Genomic DNA, 23,833 nt, shown 5'->3' on the forward strand with positions numbered 1-23,833 from the left:
GGTGCTTTTGCATATTATTATGGGCATTTCAGAGTAGCATATTTTTAGTAAACTGATTATGTCCGATTCCGCAACCCCGAAAGGGACCAAGCGGTAGAAAATGGATGGATGGATTATGTCCGATTGGCAAATAAAAAAAATAAAATAAAAAAAAACATATCCATAACCTATATCCTAGTCAACACAGCTTAACTTCCACGTGTTTGTGATGGTAGCCTCATCAATAAAATCACACCAAAACAAATTGTTCCATTCAAACAACTCTCAAGTTACTTTATACAAGTCTAGACAATGTGTACACAAGAGTCTGGTGTAAAGAAACTTCCATCCTTCGGCTGGAAAATAAGTCTTGTCTCTTTCAGCTTTGCACCCTTTAATTTGCATTGTTATGGAAAACCACTGGATTTGGATAGGGCACAGAATCATTGAGGTCACCATAATAGGGTGTGACAGCTTCTCCTTTCACATCTATTTGGAGGTAAAATTTAAATTCCTGGGAAAGTGATTTTTGTCTGCATAATATTTCAGAAACAGCTGTCATTGTCATTGTGCAGACTGCAAGTATCGCAGAACACGAAACTATACACAAGCCTTGTAAAAAAACATTGTCAAAATGTATCCACTTTATATTTAATTTTGTGATTTTGTGTTTATGATGAATTTCAATATACTTGTGGACGGCCTCAATCCGCTTGAGTATTCAGATATTGACCTTATGGTCTGACAAAATAGTTTCTTCCTCACTGCGGGATCCTGTAATGAGCCAGTACAATGAGGCTTCAGTTGGCTGCTCACACTCTTTGGTGTCCCTTGGGGCCTTTGTTGACGTTTGTCAGCCCAGGAGGAATTTAGGGGCTCAAGACTTCAGCAGTTTATCTGCAGAGAGAAGAAACACAGAAAGTAATAATAAAAGAAACAGCCGCATATACAGTAAATATAATTCCAAACAAGGGTTAAAAATTAAAGGAGTATGAATGAAAGGGGGCACTCATATTTTAGTTAATGTGACAGATAATCCTGATCAAAATTGTATGCATACATTTTCAATGAAAATCACAGGTCTCAAATCCCAAATGGAGGTTTATGGTTTTGTACAAAACAGCACCAATCTGAGATTTAAAGTCTATATGACAGATTGGACAACACATTTCTATAAAATATGGTGAACCCAATTATATTTCAGATTTGACTAAATATTATGCCTATTTACCCCAGTTTGACCATTTTTTGGAAACATTTTGTGGACAAGGTCAGTAAATAATCCAATGGTATATTGATAACAAAGGTGGGGGGATTCTGTTTTAGAATTTAGAACTCACTCTTAGTTTTAAACATTTCTTCACAAACTGCAACTAAATGGAACTAAGCTATTCTACTCCTATTAGAAAAACAGGAAGTCATATAGTCTTTAAGGTCTGGATAATACAAGGTATACATGTTTTTTTAATTTTTTTAACCAGATTGTAAAAGAAAATCACATGAAACAATTATATGTTGAAGGAATACTTTGTCTTGAAAAATGTTTTGTTGGTATTCACAAATAAGGAGTATATAACAAATCAATTAAACAAAGCAGTGACCACTATAACCTTCTGACTGAACTTTGTATGAAGCCCTACAAAGCAGAACCATCAAGGGGAATAATAATCTAAATTATATTATTACATATGCTTTAATAATCTGGACAACCACTCTACAAAATATATTAAAATCAAAAGGGAAAGAGAAGTCACAAGTGGCAGAACCCTCTTTTTTTCCCTATGGAACAAATACCTTACATAATTCGTTTCCTATACTCACAGAGTCAGAAACAGATTACTCAAGAGGAGAAAAGCAACTGAGCCCAAAGTCCACAGCAATTGTGTAAGTATTTACAGCAGCTAAAAAAAACAGTGCAGAGACAGGGTTTGTTTGGAATGATGTGATAAACACTTTTATTGGTAAGATTTTTTTTTTTAAAAACAGCATAAAGTATTATTCCCTCATTTGGGTCAGTCTAGCAGTTGAGGGATGCATTTGGAACCCACAGTTTATACTAGGATTTAGCAAAAAAGACACTAATTCTACAGGCATAATAACGCTGCTTGCTTTAATTGTAATTTTTCTTATAACCTTCTATCTTATCTACGAGCCAAACGTTGAGTTCATAAAAGAACTGTCTGAACCCTTCCTCTGCCTTTTCAAATTAGAAACTGAAATCTATTACTAGCCATAAGAAAAATAAAAAAATGTCACATGTCCTGTACCTTTTGGCCTGAGCCAGAGCTTCTCAAAGTGTGGGGCGCGCCCATTTGGGGGGGGCGCAGAGCCGTGCCAAGGGAAGCGTGAGACGTTTGAAGAAAAGTGCTCGCATTTCGAGCAACAGACAAAACACCCAGTGCTGTCTCTCCTCTGTCTCTCCTCTGTCTGTCCTCTGTCTGTCCTCTGTCTCTCCTCTGTCCCTCCTGTCTCTCCTCTGTCCCTCCTCTGTCACTCATCTGTCTCTCCTCTGTCTCTCCTCTGTCCCTCCTATGTCCCTTCTCTGTCTCTCCTCTGTCTCTCCTCTGTTCCTCCTCTGTCCCTCCTCTGCCTCTCCTCTGTCTCTCCTCTGTCCTTCCTCTGTCCCTCCTATGTCCCTCCTCTGTCCCTCCTCTGTCTCTCCTCTGTCCCTCCTATGTCCCTTCTCTGTCTCTCCTCTGTCTCTCCTCTGTTCCTCCTCTGTCCCTCCTCTGTCTCTCCTCTGTCTCTCCTCTGTCCCTCCTCAGTCTCGCCACATACGGTTTTGCTTCCCATCATGCTCGTCTCCCTTCCTGTAAAGGTAAATGTATGGTTTAAGGTTTAATTTTGATTATGGTAACCTCCGGAACACTTCCGGAACACCAGAAGTTACAGTGAAAGTAAAATCTACATGAAAGTCAAAGAAAAGACAAAGTAAAGTAAGATACGGTTAACCGTGAAAACATAGAAAAAACTTGGTGAAAGTTATAAAAACCCAAAGATCAAGCTACAGTTGAGAGAGGAACAAGGTTTGTAATATGAATTAACGTACTGAATTACTGAAAAAATGTAAATTTTTATTTTGGAAAAGAGTTAATGTAATGAGAGCTAGTAACAGTGATTATACGGACACAACTGTAATGATTCTTTATTTGTTCTTCCCATATGGGACAATAAAGGAATATCTTATCTTATCTTATCTTATGTTGGTACAATAAAAACTTTTCTGCCGCCGTAAAACACAAAACACCAAAAAAGAAGAAGAAGAAGAAGAAGAAAACGAAGACGAAGAAGAAGAAGAAGAAGAAGAAGAAGAAGAAGAAGAAGAAGAAGAAGAAGAAGAAGAAGAAGAAGAAGAAGAAGAAGAAGAAGAAGAAGAAGAAGAAGAAGAAGAAGAAGAAGAAGAAGAAGAAGAAGAAGAAGAAGAAGAAGAACTCTTCTGGCCTTCTCAAGTCGACTGGGCGCTCCACTCCCCTATTTGAATCTAACTTTTAAACTTGCTCCGCTACTTATCACTCTTCTTCTTCTTCTTCTTCTTCTTGGTGTTTTATGGCGGTTGGTATCCAAGTGTTACATAAAGCATATGCGACAAGAATCTGTGTGCATTCGATTCCTTTCAGCTTTGATCCCATGAGTTTTGAAGCCGATTAAGAAATGTAATGTAACGTTGTTTCGACCTACCTCGCTAATACTATTACATATTCATCCTCAATGTTGCTACTGCAGGAGTTTGTTGGGAGCGCCAGCCTCAGTCTGCTTGGTGCAGTCGTGCGGGTCCATGAGTGCAGTAGCAGCAGCAGACCAGAGGGGGAGCCGTTTTCCCACCCATAATGCATCACCAAAGCTCTGCCATGTTCGTGCGTCTGTGGATGGACCTTGTTGTTGTCGCCCAGAAGCAGCTATTCAGTTTGGTTGGATGCATCATGTCAATATATTAAACGTTGAGTGAATTCTCCAAAATTGTAGTCAGCTCCGAGAGAGACTTGCATCGCACCATGTCAGTCAACGATGCAGGTAAGAGAAGTGCGCCAAGCTCCAACGCTGCTAGGCTAGGCTAGCGTGGATGCTAGCTCCAAGCAACCTCTGTTCCGAGGCGAGGCAGTGTAGAGCAGCTGTTGTCGGAAGTTCGCACACTTTTACATGTCTATAACTGTAAATATACTAAAAACATTTGAAAACTAAATTCAAATACTGCATATTTGTTTAATATGAACGCTACAGACCTGGGTTCGCCGCAAAGGCCTGTAAGCTAATGCTAGCTAGCCAGCTGTGGTTGTACGGACTGTAAATATTGTTATCACTGCCTCGAATAAATTTGATATAATCTTGGCTTAATAATCATAAATTGTTCAGAGATTGTGTCACATTTGACCGTGTCCTATTATCATTGCTTTTCATTGAAATTAACATTGTTTTTGCATATCCCATTTATATTTATATTTTATTGATTTAGCTATTATATTGTTATTTCATGTTGCACGTTATCACCGAAGAAAGTTCCTAGTTTGTGAATCTTGTTTTTAATAACTGTCTATGACAATAAACCTTTCTCTGATTCTGATCCTTATCTTGTGATGGTGATGGTCTTTGTTTTATAACCTGGTCCTTAAACAATGAAAGTCGAAAGGAACAAAGCAGTAAGTCCCAGTGATCTATAATCAGAATGAATGCTCAGGTCAGATCTGTAGTGTTGGTTTGTTTTCAAGTTTTTGTCCCGTTTGTGGGACTGGTAAGTGTGACGTCACAGCTTGTTTGGGTCCAGATGTCCCTTAGATGCACACACCAGAAACACAGACCCTGAAATATGTATGACAGGTTCTCCTGTTTTACAAATTATGACTTAGATTGGTAGGATACCACCTGTGGTACATAAGTATTGCAGTTTTTACGTCTGTTGTTGCAGTTTGTGAAGTTTAAAATGATAGGAAGTAACGTTAGAGCTGAGTTTTAACACAGAATCCCTCTACTTTTGTAAATAAAAGGTGACACTCTGTTGAAAACAGGAACACGCTGTTGAAAACGGGCACAATTTACGTTAAACTGACACATTGTTCTGACAGTTTATATGATTGGTCAACATAAGTAAAAGTTTTTTGTTATTGTTTGTCAAAGCAAAACTATTATATAATTTATATGGATTTTGGCTGTTGTTTACAGTATGGTTTCTAGGTAAGAGTTGTGGAATTACCTCATATTTGCGGCCCATGTCCAACCAGGAAGTAACATTCTAAACTAAAAATGGTCAAACTGGGGATAAATAGGCAAAATGTGAAATATAATTGTGTTCACGTTTTAGTGAAATGGTCTAAGCTGTCATACATAGACTTTAAATTAAAGGCAAGTCAGGAACCAAAACTGTTTTATATCAGTAGATGTACATATTTATATTAAATCTGGATAAATATTTAAAGAGTCAATATTTTACTTCTCAAACTAGATTCGCAGATTGAGAATTACTTTTGGATGAGAGTCAAAACCTGGATTAATAATAAATAAAAATAACTTCATAATGTATGGCTGAATTATCTCTGAAGAGAGACCAGGCTTCATTGATTGTTGTTTTTCCATTTTAAATGTAAAGCTCTGCTGAATGAGGCTGTAATTCACTTGTGCCCTGAAGAGTGATGACATCACTTATCAGTCCCATAGAGCTTGGGATTTGACATTACATTGCCTGATTTGGTACCTTTTCTTGGCACCCCAAGATGTGCTTATCTTAAAGGACCCCTATTATGCAAAATTGACTTTTAAGAGCTTTTTTAACAATAATATAATTGTTTTTGCTTCTCATTAAACCACTTGAAGTTGTCTCCCACTGATATTTACGTGTTTTGTTGTGCACATTTATTTTCTTAATTGGTGATGTATGTAGGATTCGGCAGGGTCACATGGCCATTCAGCGCAGCGGTTTTGTACCCGGACGTAAGCATGCATGACATGTTTCCCTCTGCGAGCCAAAATAGAGTATAGTAAATGTTGGCTTAACAAAATTACTAATTGATGTGCCGAGGGAAAAAACACATTTTGTGTGTCATTTAAGATATCTTGTATTAACGTGTTTTCAGGGAAATGGACATGATTTGGGCTCCTTTGCAACTACTGTCTTTTCATAACAAAATTAAATCAAATAGATACTACTTAAAAATCTCAGCACACCTTCATGGACCAAATTAGACCCCCTAGACTCCTAGAGGGACAGGTTTAGATGCAGGCCCCACTTTGGGCACCCCCGTTTTAGAACAATAGTGTAATTAAAAATACAACACAATGATCCACTAGGGCCATAGTTTAGAACAATATAGTAGACAACAGCACAAAAGGTCTTCTTCGATGTAGACCCATTCTCAAAGCCCTTCATTGGCTGCTGGTGTCCTACCAGATACAGTTTAAAATGTTAGTCCTGACTTTTAGAGCTTTGCATGGTCAGGTCCCTCTGTACATCAGCGAGCTCCGTACACTCCTCGCTCACTGAGCTCTTTGGATCAGAAACGGCTGTTGGTTCCTCTCACTCGTTTCCGGACCAGAGGAGACCGATCCTTCCAGGCCGTTGCACCCAGACTCTGGAATGATCTGCGGTCACTGGACTTGTTGCTTTAAGGGTCAGCTCAGAACCTTTTTTATTCAGTCAGGCTTTTTAATTACAGTTGCTTTAGGGACTGATTTGACTTTATATTGTTGTATGTGTATTGCACACTCCAAGTTCTTTTCAGGTTTTATTTATTTTTTAATTTTCACTTCACAATTGTGTGCCACTTTGTGTTGCTCTTTCACAAAAGGTCGCGATAACATTTATTTAGTTTTAAAGGAATAATAGAGGAATTTTTGCCAATTGGAGAACTCGAGTGACTGTTAGTCCCTTTTTTTAAAATGTGCATGCGCACACTCACCCCCCACCCTCCTGTTCTTTCCAAGAGGCCGCCTACCATCAAACCTTGTGTGGAAGCACGCAACAGCCCCTCTGCTACACGTGTGTTTGTTTATTAGCGCGATGGATCACATCGCATCTCTCGTCTGCGCAGATTTCCGTCTCTTCTGAGCTCGAACACAGTCTTTCTCTGTTGTCATTTTGTGCTGTACAGCGAAGGAACTCGCTAAACACACATCAGCATATTGACCATGCATGCGCAGCCAGGGAAACGTGCTGCTATGCTGGGAACGAGGCTGCAGGTGTGCAGTAGGACGCAGGGAATTATTCACATGTGGGAGAACTACTCGGCTGTCCACGCCACGAGGAAATGAGACTCGGATTGCTCACCAAAAATCCTCTTTCTTTAAGTTTGTGGTCATGATGTGACACAAAATGGAAATGTTCCAGAACTGTTCCAAATGTGCCAAAACTGCGCGTGCATGTATGTGTGTGTGTGTGTGTGCACGCATACAGTGGCTTGCAATAGTGCTCTTGCCCCCTGGAACCTTTCCACATTTTGTCAGTATAAATGCGTCTGTTCTGTGAAGGCCACAGAGATGTGTTAAGAGAAGGTTGGGGCGCAAACCGCATCATGAAGTCTAAAGAACACACCAGACAGGCCAAAAGTTACAGGCTGAACAAGCAGGGCACTGATTAGAGATGCAGTCAAGAGGCCCATGGTCACTCTGAAGGAGCTGCAGAGGTCCACAGCTGTGGAAGACGTTGTTGAGAAACAACCATAAGAAGTGTGGGGGACACATCAAACATATGGAAGAAGGTGCTCTGTTCTGATCAGACCGAAACTGAACTTTTTGCCTTAAAGCAAAAGGGAAAGCAGAGAAGCTGCTCAGAGTTGGCGTCTGCAAAAGACTTGAGACTGGGTGGAGGTTCACCTTCAGCAGGACAACGGGCCTAAACAAAAAGCCAGAGCTATACTGAAATAGTTTCAAATAAAACATAAATGTGATAGAATGGCCCAGTCAAAGTCCAGACCTAAATCCAATTGAGAAACTGTGATCTGAAAACTGCTGTTCTCAAATGCTCCATCAAATCTGACTGAGCTTGAGCTGTTTTTCAAAGAAGAATGGACAAAAATGTCTGTAGGTGTGCAAGCTGGAGACATACCCCTAAATACTTTCAGCAATCAACAGTTCCATAAAGTATTGACCCAGGGAGGCTGAATACTTTGACACACTCCACATTTCAGCTTTTGTTTTGTTTTTTGTTCATCTGGGAATCGTATGTAATTGTCACTTTACAATTGTGTGCCACTTTGTGTTGATCTTTCACAAAAATACCAATACAATTTAGGTTTGTGGTTGTGATGTGGAACAGTTCTATTTCAAGCCACTGTATGTCTAAATGTATGTATGTCAGAATACTTTTTAGTTTTAGTGTCCTAAAATCTCCATTACTTTAATATTAGTCTAATATAACCAAAAATACCATGTGTGACGACACTATCTGTACATTAGCTCTACACAGAAAAGTTTAGAGCAGTAACACATTACTTTTTTTTTTTGACAGAGTTTGACTTTGACAAGTATGACAAACCGGGTGCAGAGCGCTTACGCAGAAGAAGAGGAGAAGATGACGATATTGAAAGGTATGGCATTAGTTACAGGAATTTACAATGTAATTCTTCATTTATCCAGGAGTGTTTCATTCTAGACAAAGATTCTGTTTTATTCATGTGGACACCAGATGACTACAACTGAATATGTCTCTAAAATGTAATTTACAACAATAAAGAAAACACATGTATGTGTAGAAACAAAGTCGTGATTTAGGTTTAAGGAAATCATGATATACATTTATATTAATTTGTCGCATAAAAATGTGTTGGATGTTGTTAAAATATACATTGGATAACAATGGATAATGGTTAGTTTATTCAAAAATATACCACTCATGATAAAGTGACTCTGTTTCAGTGATTTGGAGGAGGAATTGCTCGGAGATGATGCATGGACATCAAGTAAAAAGGTATGTACCTGTGATTTTCCCCTAAACTCACATTCTGCTTTCACTCCCAAACCGTTATTGTGGAAAATCTATGGAAAGCGTGCACTGCAGATATGTGGCAGGTGGCTCCTCCACAGGGGCAAATGTTGATGTGGACCAGGAGGAAGTACACTGGACAAAAAAAAGAGCCTTGTTGACCTGTCCAGATTGCCTTCACCACATGGGAATTAGACTTCCAGTGGGATTGAAGGCGCTTCCCTGGCCCTTCACCACACACTGATGCAACACACATTTACAAAAGGCAGGATGTGAGCATGTAATATGCAAAACTACAACATTAAATTCTTTGTCATTTTTTCAGCCGTCAGAAATGTCCGACGAGGAGCTTAACGACGACCTTCTACAAAGTGATGATGAAGACCAAGATCTCAGGTACAGCGTAATGATTTTAATACACTGTGTTGAACTTGACCTCATTTAAAAAGTGATGCATGTTGAATCTTATTAAGTATTCCATATGCAGTATCTGTTATTTGACCCTTGATATTAAGTTAATATCAATTATAAATGTAGCTTATAATATATGCTTAAGTTTCTGTTTGCATTTTGTGCATGGGTTTTGGAGCAGATTATTAAAGAAGAATGACAAACCAAAACCATTTTGAAATAAACCAAAAAGTGCTCTGCTCTGAACACGAAGTCCTTTCACCTGCAGCCAATCATTCATTAGAGTTTGTGCAGCGCTCCAGGGCCGTGGTTCATCCATAAAGACTGAGAATGTTAGTAAAATCATATAGTGTGTCCTCAAAATGCTTCTTAATGCAATCCTAGCTGAGTTGCGTGTGTGTTTGGTTTTTTAAATAGTTGAAATACAAATTGAATGCTATATAAATACGTAGTTTTGTTTCTTTCAGTGGTCATGGCTTGACTATAAATGCCTCCTACGGCATGGGCACATCGTATGGGCAGCAGGAGGAAGAACTCTACACAGATGACACAGTGACCCTGGGCGCACCAGGCTATGAGGGGGAAGGAGAGTACACGGAGAACTACAGCCAGGACCACAATGCAGACCAAATGGACTACAGTGGAGAGCCAGCTGAGGGGGACGAGGGCTACCAGGATGAAGTGCTGGACCTGGAAATCAATGAGCCCCTAGACGCTGAATTTCAAGTGAGTACTCATCTTGGATTCTTGCACCTGCACACACAAACACACCTCCTCCCCTTCCCCTTTCTGTCCATCTCCTTTGTATCCAAAAGATAATGTCACCTCTCTTGTCTCGCTGAGGGGACAGCAAGGATTGAAAATCTATTCTGTAGAAGGAGATGTCGGTTGGCATTTTGGGCTTGGGCAGGATTAGATTCATTATCACTTCCTGCCAGTTAATTAATAACAAAGTTTATGTTGACAGCTTGTTTGGCATGAAGTGTCGTCTCCACATCGCTGTGCCTTTTGTGACCTTGGGTCTGTATCATTGGGAGAGTGGGAACTGCTTTATGTGGGAGATGTGCTGCCAATCGAAGGAGGTTAATGTGGGGGGGCTTTTATCTGCGACTTTAGACTGGATCTGATAAAGTCTCATGCAGGTGAAAAGATTATTGACCTTCCTGAGGACACCCCATACAGTTTTCTAATGATTGATGCGAGTTTCCCTTTATTTGGTTTTTTCCTCTCAACCCGGAGGAAGCGGATCAGAGATAAGAGCAGATCCATGTGCAAACGTAGCAGACATAGCCCTTCTTCTGATGCGGTCTGGCACCTGACAGGTATATTGGGCTGAAATAAAGAGAGTGACCTTTGTGCACATTCCAACGACACATTACATTGAAGCTACAGCACAGTTTGCATTGGTAAATGTCTGAGACGTATTCACAATAAATGATTCTAAGGTCACATGGATGACCCAGTCATGAGGTTTTCTCAGTAGGGTTTTGCTTTACTACAACAGAGAACAGTTTAAAGGATTAAGCTGCTGTGTTCCCTGGGGATGTCCTGTCCATCCGCAGGCTTTTCTCTTGTGCATTCATACTCAACGCTTTGGCAGGTTAATGAAGCGCAACATCAAACACGGTTGTGTGACCCAGACTTACCTTAACAATGTCCCAGCAAGGTGCAGTCAGTGAGAATATTTATTATTTGTGCATCTTTCATCATTATGTAGTTGTAGTATGTATTTATGACCCCCCCCCCCCCCCCCAATTGATGTAAATGAATTAACAGTGTGACCACTAGTGAAAGTGTGCTCTGCATCGAGTTAGTCAACGGTATTTTCACCATCACTGAACTGGGAAGGAGTGTTTTTATCTGCTTGCATTTCTGTATATCATGTCAAACATTTACATCTCATTGAATTTCAAATGCTGTCAGGAATAGTAATGAAGGCTTTGCTCCCACTGTTATGGTAATTTGTGTATGGGTCTACATGGTGCCTCCCAAAATCCTTCCTGTAACATTATTATATATATTATTATATTTAATTGTGGGTTTATGAATTCATCATAATTCATAATAATCTACAAATGCAATATGATTGTTTATACTGTAAAACAACATTGTTTTCAGTTCTTTATGAAATTGTTGCTGAATAATACTCGAGACAAAATGTGCGTTTGCAGTAGTTTGATAAGCATGTCAAGATTATTCAGTCATTTAATTATTATAATTATAGTTCCAAAAATGTGTCCAAGTCCTTTCCATTCAGTCTAGATTCACTCATTCAGAATGTTTTTCCCCAAAGCTGGTCACATATTAGAGGAATAATAGTGTATTAGTTGAACTGTGACGTTCTCACAACAATCGTGACACTCAAATGTGAGCACCAGATTCATTATTGTAACAATGCGTTTGTATGATTTCAACAACACAAATTATGCTTTATAGGTAGGCATTTGTATTAAAAGCGAATCATATTAATTGCTCTTTTGTTTTCATTGTTTTGTTAAGGATGATGAGTACACAACATCATATAATGAGAAACCACTGGGCGAGCGTCATGGCCAGGTCTCCAAAGCCCCAGAAGAAGAGGAGTTTGTAGAGGATGAGGTGTCTTCCACTGCTGAGAGCTCGCAGGTAATGACACTTAAAAGTAAAGCAAAGCTGTGCCAAAGGTCCTTGTCAATGTTATTTATCCCTTTTGTCGCAGAGTCGCTGCCAAAAGCCATTCCTAATTGTCTTATCCGAAATGAATTGTCACACTGTGCGTTTAGGTTGAAAGTGAAGCTGTTCTGGAAGAGGTGTCGAGAGAGGAGTCGGAAGAGGAAGACGAGGAGGATGAAGAGTCTGGGCGTTTGAGGTTCAAGTCTGAGAGAAAAGAAGGTGTGGTGGTACGGTTAACTGATGCTGGAAGGAAACGAAGCAACATTCCTGAAACCCTCGGTATACATATTCATACTATTATTGATGTTTTTTCCTCCACAGTATATTATTCACTCACTCACTTTTTTATCGCAATTTCTTTTAGAACTGTCAGAAAAAGCCAAAGCTGATCTAAAAGAGTTTGAGGAACAAGAAGAGAAAAAAAGACAAAACCGCTATGGCAGAGGGAGAGGAGGAAGAGGAGGCCGAGGGCGAGGGGGCATGTTGGGGTACGGCCCACCGGACATGAGGGGGAACAGAAGGCGAATGAATGAGCCCAGATATTCTTTCATGGGCAATATGAACATGCAGGTAAACGTACATTTTAACCATTAGCTTGTATTCAATTCAGTGAAAAACAGCCTTGCGTAGATGAACAGCCTCGACTTGTTGATTTGCCGGTGTAGGAATCACATTGACGTGTTTTGACGCTTTTGCCTTTTCATGTTCCCCCATTTCTATTCCATTAGCACCAGGGATCCAGAATGCCCCCTCATCAGCAGCACCATCTTCGCCCGCGGGGACCTCCTCCCTTCTCAGATTTGGGGCGCCCGTTGGTCCAGCAGCCCCTCCAGCCGCTGATGCCTCCACATATGCCTCACCGCTCCTCGCCCATGTGCTCTCAAATGGAGTCACCACCTCGGATGATGAGCCCGCCTCCTCCCGGCTTTCCCCAGCACTCCCACCCACAACTGCCACCTCCACAGCCCAAAACCATCCACATTAACCCGCATTTCCGAGGGCCCTCAACGCCTGTGCAAGGTACGCTCAATGAAGATTGTGTAGAAAAATGCATATTCTAAAAACATGAATATTAGGGAAGTCGGAGTGTATTTATCGGTGTTGAATTATTGCTCTGGCTGCTCCCCTCCCCCTCTCTCATTGCAGTGCCCTTGATGCCTCCTGCTCAGAGCCAGCCTAGACCTGCTGTGGGTCCTCCGAGGTTCCCTGTGAGTAGCAGCTGCTCCTCTGCCCCCGTCACCTCACTCTCGCTCCTCTTTCACACATTTAGCATCCTTTTATACAAGGGCAATATCATTGGAGCAATTAGAATGCCCACCCAAGCCAAATTCTGAAAGTACATTTGTAAACATTGATACATGTCTGGCTGCACCACTGTAAATGTGAGATATGGGCTTTAGGCAATAGACTTGTGGAGGTCAGGGAAGCAGTGGCAGGACTCGGTTAACAACTTTTCACGGCTGGGCTTAGGCTCAGACTATCAAGCTTGGCACATGATAATATTGTGAAAGCAGAATATACTGGCCGTTAAATTCACTTTCCACAGGTTTGTGTCCCAGAGGCGTATCGTCCTATTTAATTGGTGAATTTAAGAAACATGAGGGTCTGCAGAGGTGGTGTGAGGCTTCTGTTTGTGCTTTTGTCCAAGTGCAAAGTTGATGAAAGAAACTGCTTAGTGCTATTTTATTTTACAGTACTTACAAAGAGTGTAGTAGAAAAACAGCCGTACATTTTTAGACTTACATTTATTCTGAGTTTACATGTGTAATCCACCTTCCAACCACCAACTCAACCAATTTACCACAGAACATGGTATACCTTGTGGCATAAGCCGCTTCTTGGTGGGGGGTTTTTTGTCCATAAATTCCTCAATTTCCGTCAGTGTCACAAGCCCATTACCAAATATTTACTTCTCTTTTATTATATTTTTATGTATCTTGTATACATCCATGTGAACAGGATTCTTGTTAGAAAAAGATTATAAATGATAATACATTAATAATGTTCTGGTCATTGCTAATACAACTCATTTACACTTTTATTACAAACATAATGTCCACTTGTTTATGAGAAGAATCAGACACTGATGCACACCTCACACTTAGTATGGGGTGGGCTGTATCGGTTCCAGTATGGGCATCGGACAATATTTTCAAATTGTATTTTAGAACAGACTAATGACTATAAATGAAAATTTAAAACCAATGTATGTTTAGATGATCATACGGCACATAGTTTTATCCCATGGTCGGACTGTAGTGCCTTACTTTGTTTAACCACACAGATAGTTGCACAAATGATGTTAAAAGGAACTTGCTTCAACTGAAACAAATAACTGATCCCTCAAACAGCAAAACGCATTTCAACCAACCGGCTCTTCCAGTTTGTGGGACCACGGTATAAGCAGATTAAACATTTCTGAGCCGTACGTTAGACAGTGTTAATGCGTCGTGGTCATTCTTCCTTGGGGTTGGGAGCCACATTTGAGCATAAGATTCTTGGGGGGGCCCCAAGGGTTTTTAGAAAAGAGGTTCAAACTAGAATTTGTGAATTTTAATGAAGGGATGGCATGTTTAGAATTTATACTGTTTGGTTACAGCTTTATTAACCAGAATTTTAAATAAAAAATGTATTATAAGGCAATAGCATCTCAGCTAAGAGAAGGATGTTAGGGTCATCAACATATCCACACTCGTATACACATATCTAGACTCTATTATTATTTCTGTGAACTTGACTTCAACTTGAAATAGATTTGTGGGCCTTTCTATGAATTTTACATCTACATATCAGTATTGGCAACAGCAGCAAGCCAAATATCGGATATCAGTATCGGTTCAATTTGGCCCAATATTGGCCCTTCCTTGCCCTTAGTATCCAAACAAATCCAGATTGTTTCATTTAGTGTAGAGAAGAATGCATCCTAACTCCGCTACTATAACCCAAAGGATCTGCAAAACTGCTAAAAACTCATATTTTCTTCTAATGCTGCTTGTTCCTTTATCATAATATATGCTAATGAACGGAGTCTGAGTGTAATGTATGTGATTTGCTGTGTAGATGTGTGTAATACAGTGGCCACTGGCACCACTAAACTGATGAACAGCATAATGCCAGATTCTCCAGCAGTCAATCATATTTAGTGTGTGGTTGCCAAGGACACCAATTGAAATGCAGGTGACTTTCCAACCGGCAACATCCCATTTACCACTGGGCACCTGATTACGAGTGATTATCATACATTATCATCCCATCACAGTTAATTGTTAAAGGGCTGGCCTAATGGGGGGTCATTGCCTGAAGTATACTGCATAAAATCTTTGCCAGTGAAGCCTGCGTTTGAAATATTAATCTTTGTATTATTATTTTTTTTAATTAACTGAGATTATACCATTTGAATAAAGACTCATTAATATATACAAGTTGGCAAAAGTTTTAATTTATATTCTTTGTTATTACGTTATTGCAAACATAACATTTAAATAATTTATTTCAGAGAGGTCTAATATTCCAACAATCTTATTCAAATACCTCTTTTGTGCCTTATTACTGGGTTATGGTTTGAATTGTGCGAGCTGCCCTTGCCCCTGTTGCAGCCTGCAGCCTGTTTATGGAGGATTAGATGGTGGCTGAGCAGTGGTGTTTGATGGGTATTAGACACAACAGTCCCTTTGTGCCTACCTGTTCCTTTGACCTTTTAAAACCAAATGACAGTGGCTTTATATCAATCTTGTGTCTCTCTAAGCTCCGTTGATTAACTTTCTATTAAGCAAGTTTTGATGCGCTTCTACCTTTTCTTAACACCTCTCTTCTCTAAATACCAGCACACTGCAGTGGAATAAAGAAGGATTAAGGCGTGATAGCATCTTAAGTAATTTACAATAGGCTTGGAGGAGGCAAGAAGCCCATTTGTGGAAGTGCCACATTTTGAATAGCAGGTTAATTTTTCATCAGACATGTTTAAAATAAAAAGTTAATGCTTATGAAGGGGATTTGAGTTCAATGAAGGATTAAGAGTTATCTGGCTTTTCTTTAAATATGCATGCAGGTACTAAGTCTAGAGTAGAACAATGTTGAAGACACAAAACCCTTAAATCAAATATGAGATTTCCTTCTACCTTCTGATATACCCACGACTTGTCCGAGGCATTACATTTGGAGTCGCTTTTACATTCCCTGCACTTATATATGAGTATGCATTAGTATGCAGATGTACAACCCTGCATCTTTATAATGACCTTTGTTCTTCTGTTGCCCACTACAATGCTTTCTACAATTGGCTCAGTTCTCCTTTTATCCTCTTAATTTTTCTCTGTGGTTACTTCACTCCCTGTGTGACAAATAATTCATGAATGAACATTTTGTGGGATTTTGTGTGTTTTTTGTCCCAGGGACAAGGTGATTTCCAGCAGCACACGTTTGGAGCCCCCCAGCGGCCACCTCCTCACATGGAGCCCTACAGGAGCCAGCCACCTCCGGGGCCTCAGGACAGAGAGCCCCTCTTTATGGGAGGCAAGTCCCGCCACATGGTTTGACAAGACAAGCAAGCCTTTCTTAGCATATTTAACTCTATTTGACATTTCCTCTGGCATTATAGCTACAGGGTATGCTGCTAGCCTTCTGCTGCTGCTCTATTAGCAATACTCATGTTAAATGCATGTGTCTATATGAGAATGGAAGAAGCCCTGGAAAGTTGCATTTCAAATAAACAGTTTCTGTTTTTCTTTGCTTTTTAAAGTAAATTTAATTATTTAATTTTGAAGCCTTCAAAATATTTTAAAAACTGCCATGTTTTGTGTTGCAGAACATGCAGATTCTTCACCTTTTCCGGGGCAGCCCATGTTTGAGCACCATGGCCCCAACTCTCTGATGAATGCTAACATGCACCCGCCTCAGCTGCCTGGTCCAGGGCACATGGGCTTTGGCCCACCAGGACCAGCTTTTAACCAGCCTGGCCATGGCCCACTCGGACTGTTCCAGCGGGAGCCCCCAAGACATGGCCCCCCTTCTAACCATGTACAGGGAATGATGGGCCTTAACCATGGAGGTCCACCCAACCAGCCCAGGCAATACATGGGCCCCCGTCAGCCGTTTGCACAGCCACGCAACCATTTTAACCTCCCAGTCCAGTATAGGATGCAGGTACGACTAAGAGTAAGTGACTTACGGGTGTGTTGAATTTGCACCGTCTGCCTCTGGTCATTAAACTTAGCAGTTGAAGCAGCTTACTTTTCCATTTGTTGCTCAAATGTATCTGAAATACAAAAGTAGACATAGACAACAGCTCCCTCTAGTGATTGCAAGGCCACCATTTCTCTGACTGTTGGTGAAACGAGGGTTGTTTTCTTTTGAATGACCTTAAACATTTTTTTTTTTTTTACTAATTTCATGCTTTGTCTCCCACAGCCTCCTCATCCTCAGGACTTGCCCCATCCTCCACACGCAGCGCATGTACCGCAACACCATCATCAGCAACAACCTCCAAATGAGCCTCGTCCCATGATGAACTCTGGCCAGAACTCCTTCCACCTGCAGCAGGCGCACGGTAGCCTCAGGCAGTCCACTCCCCGCTCTCAGAACCCCCAGCTGCGCAATATGGCAAACAGGCAGAGAATGGTGAGCCGTTCAATTATAAACCCATGCCTTCTCTACATAAATCCATGTGTGTACTTAATGTGGAATGTGCAGTAGCCCGCTCTTATTATACATTATTATCATTATTATAATGACGCAGAACCTTGTACAATCATTTTAACTGGATGTGTTTCCTTTGTTTAGACAACGCCGAGTCCCAAACAAGGGCAGAATCTACCACAGCGCAACAGCAACCTTCGGGAGGTCCCAGTGGCCCCTGGCAACGCTAACATGAACAGCACACGCCCTGGTACAGCCGCCAACGCGACCCCCACCGCCAGAGCAGCAGTGGGGCCACGTCCAGGGCAGAACTCTCCACAACCCAACAGAGGCCGAGGCCAAGCTTCGGCCCGGGGCAGGGGCGCCTTACAGCCCGGGGGTCTAGGCCGGACTGAGGCCCACAAGGAACCCAACATTCAACCTAACACAGGGATGGCACAGGTGAGCTTTACAGGAAACACTGTCGAGGCAGCTAAACCTTCCTCCTGCTTAAAACAAAATCAAAATGCATTGTATGTAGTGTGATGAACTTCATGGTTTGTTTTATGCCACAGAACGCTGAGGAAGATGAGGAAACTCGACAGTACCGTCTGAAGATCGAGGAGCAGAAGCGCTTGCGTGAGGAGATCTTAAAAAGAAAAGAAATGAGACGGCAAATGCAAGCTGGAATACGAAAGAAGGAGCTGCTGGACCGACTTAATTCAAATCCTCAAAGTCAAAATCAAGGAACAGCTCCTCCTTCGAGTTTTCCTGCACAGCCGTATCCGCCTGTGCAACAGCCTCCACAGCAGAGACCCATGCTGCCACCGAGGCAACAATCAGCCAATCAAGGAGCCCCATTCTCTTCCAACGGCTCCTCTAAAACCCCTAAAGCCAATCCTCCTGTCCGGACACGGGGGCCTATGCTAATGGACACAAACCAGCACATGCAGACGACTGGCTCCAGCTCAGACCAGACTCAAACTGCTCCTCTGCAGCAGAGAAAGAGCAGTGCCCTTCTGAACACAGTCAGACCAGTGGCCTCCCCCGTGCAGAACCCAGCACCACGACCAGGAGCCAAACGCACAGTGATGCAGCGGGCCACAGCCACTGATCCCGTCCCACAGAAAGTCAGACTCCTCAAACTTTCAGGAGCTGTAAGCATTTCATTGTCTCTTATTGAACAAGCTCTTGTGTTTTTTTCAACCTGACATTTATTTGATCTTTTACCACTAATTTTACCTCCATAACAAATGTCAGTTTTGAAATGAGATGGTTCTAAATGCCACTGTCAAGCCGCTCCGTTCCCCCTGCTGTATCTATCTAAAAGATGTGTAACCTATGGGAATGACACTCTGATGTCTTTTTGGTCAAATTGATTTGTTAAGAGGATCTTGCCTTGAGCTTTGAGGACTGGTATTTGAGCCACATGCTTCATACCCTGACCCGACAGAACGGCTGTAGGCTTTTGAGCAATGACATTTATCTGTGATGCTGAGGACACCTCATCACTTCTCTTAAAGGTTGCTATCCTCTTTTAAGGGCAGAAGATATTGTTATACCCCCAGCAGAAATCACATCCTGTAGTTTAGAAACACTCAGAATAATCTAACTTTCAGATTGAAGGGTAGTGAAATTCTCGGCTTGGTTTGGAGGTGTAATAAACACACAGCAGACTGGTTTTCTTTAGTGAAATGCGAGCGGTCTGAAAGTCACTCATTGACCAAGGATTTTGCAGCTGCTTTTGTCCAGCAGCTTTTTGCTTTGTCTTGTCATTGAAAAAAGGTTGACAGTTTTATCTTATTTTTCTTTCTATCTTGCTACATACATTTTGGCATCTTCCCATCTCACGTGAAGCAAAATAATGCCAATCCAGATTCTTTGTAATTAATCTTTTTGCTCTGGGAGGGGTGAGTGTAATACTTGTTCACAAAGTTGCCACATTGAAGGATTTGGGAAGCTTTGAAAGCCTGATAAGAGGCAAATGATATTTTCAGTGTGGATAATACAAAGCAGTGCGAGACACAAAAGCTGCCGGGGGAGGAGTTGGGGGATGGGGGACACATGGAGCCGCTGTCGCTCTGGTGTAATGCAGCTTAACATGTGATGGGTGCAATCAGCCCGGCTGATTTCTATAGGAGGGATTAATCCATTTGCTCTCAGCTGGGACAGGCCGCAGATATGGCCTCCTTTCTTCCCTCTATCGATCTGTCACATCTCTGAAGAGTTGGGCCACAGACGACCTTCAATTTCTTCACATGTCAACAGACCTGAGCTGTGACTTCATTTGATAATGAGACCATCACCTTGTAGGGTTGATCTTTATTCTCCACAGTCTGACACGTGGGAATTCTGCTTCAGCGCAAGAGATTTTCTGATTTGTTCATGTGACTGTCCTTTTCACTCTTGTCCGTTTAGTGCCCATGGTTTGTGGCGTCTGTACATACAAGTTGAACTTTGAATGAATGTTTTTCTAATCCTTTTTCAGGCTGAAAAGGGTTCAGAGGTCACAGGTGTCGCTGTTAAGGGACAAAGCATCCAGTCCACGTCTCCACACAACCTGGGCTTCCAGAGAAATGTTCCAGCGCAGCAGCAGAACCGGGTATGTTTCCAATGCCTTCTCCACACTCAGACCTGGTCAGACATGTCCATGCTTGTGCTTTGGAGGATTACAACGCCTGTATAAAAGCTTTAGTAGTCTCTTTTTTTTCTGTCATCCAAGCTGTGACTCCAAAAGCGTCTGTTCATTGCTGCTGCCACAGCTTCAGGCCAATAGTGCATTGGGAACATGGCTGCTCCACCATTTTCAATTTGCAAACAGATCGTAACCTATAGAGCCGTCCAAATGACTAAATCCCTGAATTGTTTCCCCTGTATACATCAGTTTTGAGGCTCTCATTTCTTTTGTAATGTCATTTGAAAGCTCTGCTGCCAGTTGTGCCAGAACCACTGCCCTGGCCATGAGCCGGTGGTAATAAGATGGGACAGTGAGTATTGACAAGCTCCTACAGTGGAACACGGGGCTACAGCGGGTCCCTGGCCTGTGCCTCTGCTCTGTGCCTCTGCTGTCACCAGGCCTGTGCTCAGTGACGCTGACAGACACAGGCAGCTTCTGTGTCTGCGGCTCGCTCCAGAGCACTCACACACTCATCCTGCTCCGACACTTCTCATCTTCCTCTCCAGTTCAAGAAGAAACCTCTCACTCACAAGCTTAAATGAAGATATGTCACATCTGTTTGGCAGTGATGCGTCGTCATCTGATGAATCAATCATGCCGGAGTTTGACACAGATAACTGGATATTCACAAAGCCACAGTAAACAGACTCTGCTCCCAGGCTTGCCTCAGTCATTAACCGCTCTGGGCTTCTTGTTTCTGACTTGTGCAGATGGTGGTGTCGGGCCGTGGCAGAGGACGAGGGCAGGCAGGGGCAGGACGTCCCCTGCCCACCAGACAGAGCCAGAAAACGGCAGAAAATGGACCATCGACTGTGTCAATAGAGGGGCTTTCATCCTCAACAACTGAAGTGCAGCTGAAGAATCTGCTCAAATCCATCGGCCCCATCGAGGTGAGGCTCTTACAGATGTTGTTTTAATTATGGCAGGACTGAAATGTGTGTGTGAGGCAACAGCGCCCTCTTCTGTATGCAATTGGAAGAGTAGACACAGGCACGTGTTCACCACCCTCACTCCCTCCTGTGGCAGGCAAGTGAACTGCTTTTATTTCTGTATTACAGATGTTGAAAATGATTCCACAGCATAGGAAAGCAATTGCCAGATTTTCCAGTCCCCAGCACGCTGCCAGTTTCCAGACCAGCTTTCATAGGTAATCAATACTTCATATTCCTTTTTGATTTGACTCTTTGAATTCTTAGCACTCTTAACACTCTTAGACTACCCATTAGTCTGAAATGCTCTTGTCTCACAAATTAAATTAGATTTCAATAGTTCATTTAACGTATGATCCGATGACTGGAGGAGGTAATGATTCCAATTACCACACAGGCACATGATTGATTTGTCACACATTGACGTGTCGCTGATCGATGGATGAGACGCTCTGACACGGCCTGGTCTCCACGCGCCTCAGACAGAACAGCAGCAGCAGCAGCAGCAGCAGCAGCAGCAGCAGCAGAGCCTGTTCACCATCAGAGCCCGTTCACCATCTGCACATGACTTACTTTGGGATGTGCCTCTGACAGTCACTGCTCACTCAGCACTGGCATGACACTGGACAGCAGATCATTTGTAATCTCTCTAGTTGCTTAGTGCATCATAATGGACACTAAATGAGACTTTATGTGGGATAATGGGTGCTTCCCCTCTTTGCATTTGGTCCTAAACATTCTGTGCGTTTGCGTCGGGCTTAGGCAGAGTGCAGAGTAGGACTTGTAGGAGCTGGTCTTGGTCACGGTGCTGAGAGCGTCCTGTAGGGGGCAGTGCCTCATCACTTGTGAGTCTGTGAGTCAGTGTGTACATGGCGCCCCCTTGTGGAGCATTAGGAGACTGGTGTTCTGCTTCATTTTATGGTGACAGTTCTATATTAATGACTGACTCTTACGTGACGGACAGTAATGTATCATCTACAGCAGTTATGTTTGAGGGCTCTCTCGGTTCCATTTCCATGTTTTAACTGTTACAGTGGCGCTGCGGAGGCGACATCTGTCATTTTAGTTGGATATTGAATTATGGCGTATTAACTGGAGGAGGAAAGATAGTCGTGTGGGAGGATTTGGCTCTTTTATGGTCAGTTATGTATTATTTAGTTGAATTTACATGTAGAAAATACTTTGTTATCTCGGACAGCGGTTCCCATGGTCCCGTTATGGCAGTACTGGTCATTCTACAGGTAGCTATCATTGTAATTAACTTTAAAACGGTACGTCAGTGTTATTTTACTAGTTTTGCGCTTTTACTTTCAAACTGAGCCGTATTTTCAGCTTACAGTACTTAACGTATGTTCTAACACAGCAATTTTTTCAAGTTGTTTCAGTGTTACACTGCAGTGGCTTAAGTGTATCTACTGTCTAAAGAAACAGAAATATGCATTTTTTTATTCTGTTGAAATTGTAAAAAACTATTTGTTCATGTTTATTAGCATAGCTAAATCAGAGAAGATCTTGAAGGTCAATATTCATTAAAAAAAATCAGCAAAGACTGAGGGGGCAACCATTATCCCTGTTATTAGTCATGTCTGTAAGTAAACCAGATTACATTTTGTTTCTTTTATGAACAGCTGTAGTACCAGATGAACTTATGTAAAGATGTGTGATGTGTCCAGATTTACCCAAACTACCGTGTCTGGGCCACCAGTTTGTTGAATATTTGGCTCAAAAAATTTGAAGGGAAATAAAAACGTGGCCAATATACCGTTACTAAAGGTATATGAAGCCAGTTGAACCTTAGTCACTGATGTGTTGTCTGATCGACTGCTCCTTCAGCACCTCGCACAATCCACACTTGAGTTTTCATTTTGATGCTAATAAATCCTGGTATGTCTGACATATTTCTGTGTTTCAAACCAATCTGACAAACTTGAATTTTAACTTTTAACTAAAAAAAACTTAGTCCGTAAGGGAAATGCTACTCCTTGTTCCAAAACGGGTGGTTTTTTGCACCTCAACCTGTGATGACCTGTTTTTAACTTGTCTAACTAAGATCAATGTGAAATATTGATTCATGGCCTGACTGGGCGGAGTCATTGGTCTTTATAAAGATTTGCATGCACAACTCTGAACTGCAGAATGTAGTAGCATTTTCCTTAGCACAATTAAAACCTGTTTTGGAAACATATTTTCTGTTCCAAATCCTTGATACACTTCTATACCAGACTAAATGAGGAACTTGTTTCTCTGTCTACTTGTTCTTTTATATGTTGTACATTTTTGTTAAACTTAAGTTGTGTTTTATTACTTTTAATTTTGAGTTGCTCTGGTTTTCACATTTTGTGATTTTGGAATATTAACATTTTAATGCTGTGCATACATTGCTAGTTGTGGGATACTGATAAATCCTATGGATTTAAAGGTAGCAGCTATGTTTCCTGATATAAGACGCCTGGTCTTGTAATATCAAAACAGATTCATATTGAATCTCGTATCTTATAGTAAGATTCATCTTTTACCTTAAATTTTAATGATATTTTGATTTACGTTCTGCCTAAATGTTCTGTATGCTGACGCCTGTGTAATTGAACCAAACATGTGTTACTAACGGTCTCTTTGTCCTCAGGTCTGAGAGGACGACTGCTGCTGCTGCAATAACCTCCTCATTTC

The 23,833-nt window shown here is 41.5% G+C and overlaps 1 protein-coding gene across 2 annotated transcripts; it reads left to right on the forward strand.

Annotated features, from left to right (window-relative positions):
- The first annotated feature begins 3,796 nt into the window (after positions 1 to 3,796).
- On the forward strand, positions 3,797 to 23,105 carry rbm33a (RNA binding motif protein 33a). Of its 2 annotated transcripts, none has more exons than XM_072450949.1 (19): positions 3,797 to 3,990; positions 8,411 to 8,489; positions 8,818 to 8,869; positions 9,210 to 9,280; positions 9,763 to 10,021; positions 11,795 to 11,920; positions 12,058 to 12,226; positions 12,312 to 12,517; positions 12,676 to 12,967; positions 13,094 to 13,155; positions 16,339 to 16,459; positions 16,752 to 17,101; positions 17,354 to 17,563; positions 17,726 to 18,022; positions 18,136 to 18,717; positions 20,049 to 20,162; positions 20,948 to 21,127; positions 21,296 to 21,384; positions 21,564 to 23,105. In XM_072450949.1, exons 1-19 carry the CDS (start codon positions 3,972 to 3,974, stop codon positions 21,610 to 21,612), a joined length of 3,327 nt encoding a protein of 1,108 aa, XP_072307050.1. In that variant the 5' UTR covers positions 3,797 to 3,971; the 3' UTR covers positions 21,613 to 23,105. The 2 variants fall into 2 exon arrangements, with proteins under 2 accessions (XP_072307050.1, XP_072307051.1); XM_072450950.1 differs by having other exon boundaries at positions 16,752 to 17,089.
- Positions 23,106 to 23,833: the final 728 nt, after the last annotated feature.

Source organism: Eucyclogobius newberryi, unplaced genomic scaffold (assembly GCF_026437365.1).
Source record: "Eucyclogobius newberryi isolate DKJ021-1_F unplaced genomic scaffold, fEucNew1.0.hap1 SCAF_18, whole genome shotgun sequence".
Lineage (NCBI taxonomy): Eukaryota > Metazoa > Chordata > Actinopteri > Gobiiformes > Gobiidae > Eucyclogobius > Eucyclogobius newberryi.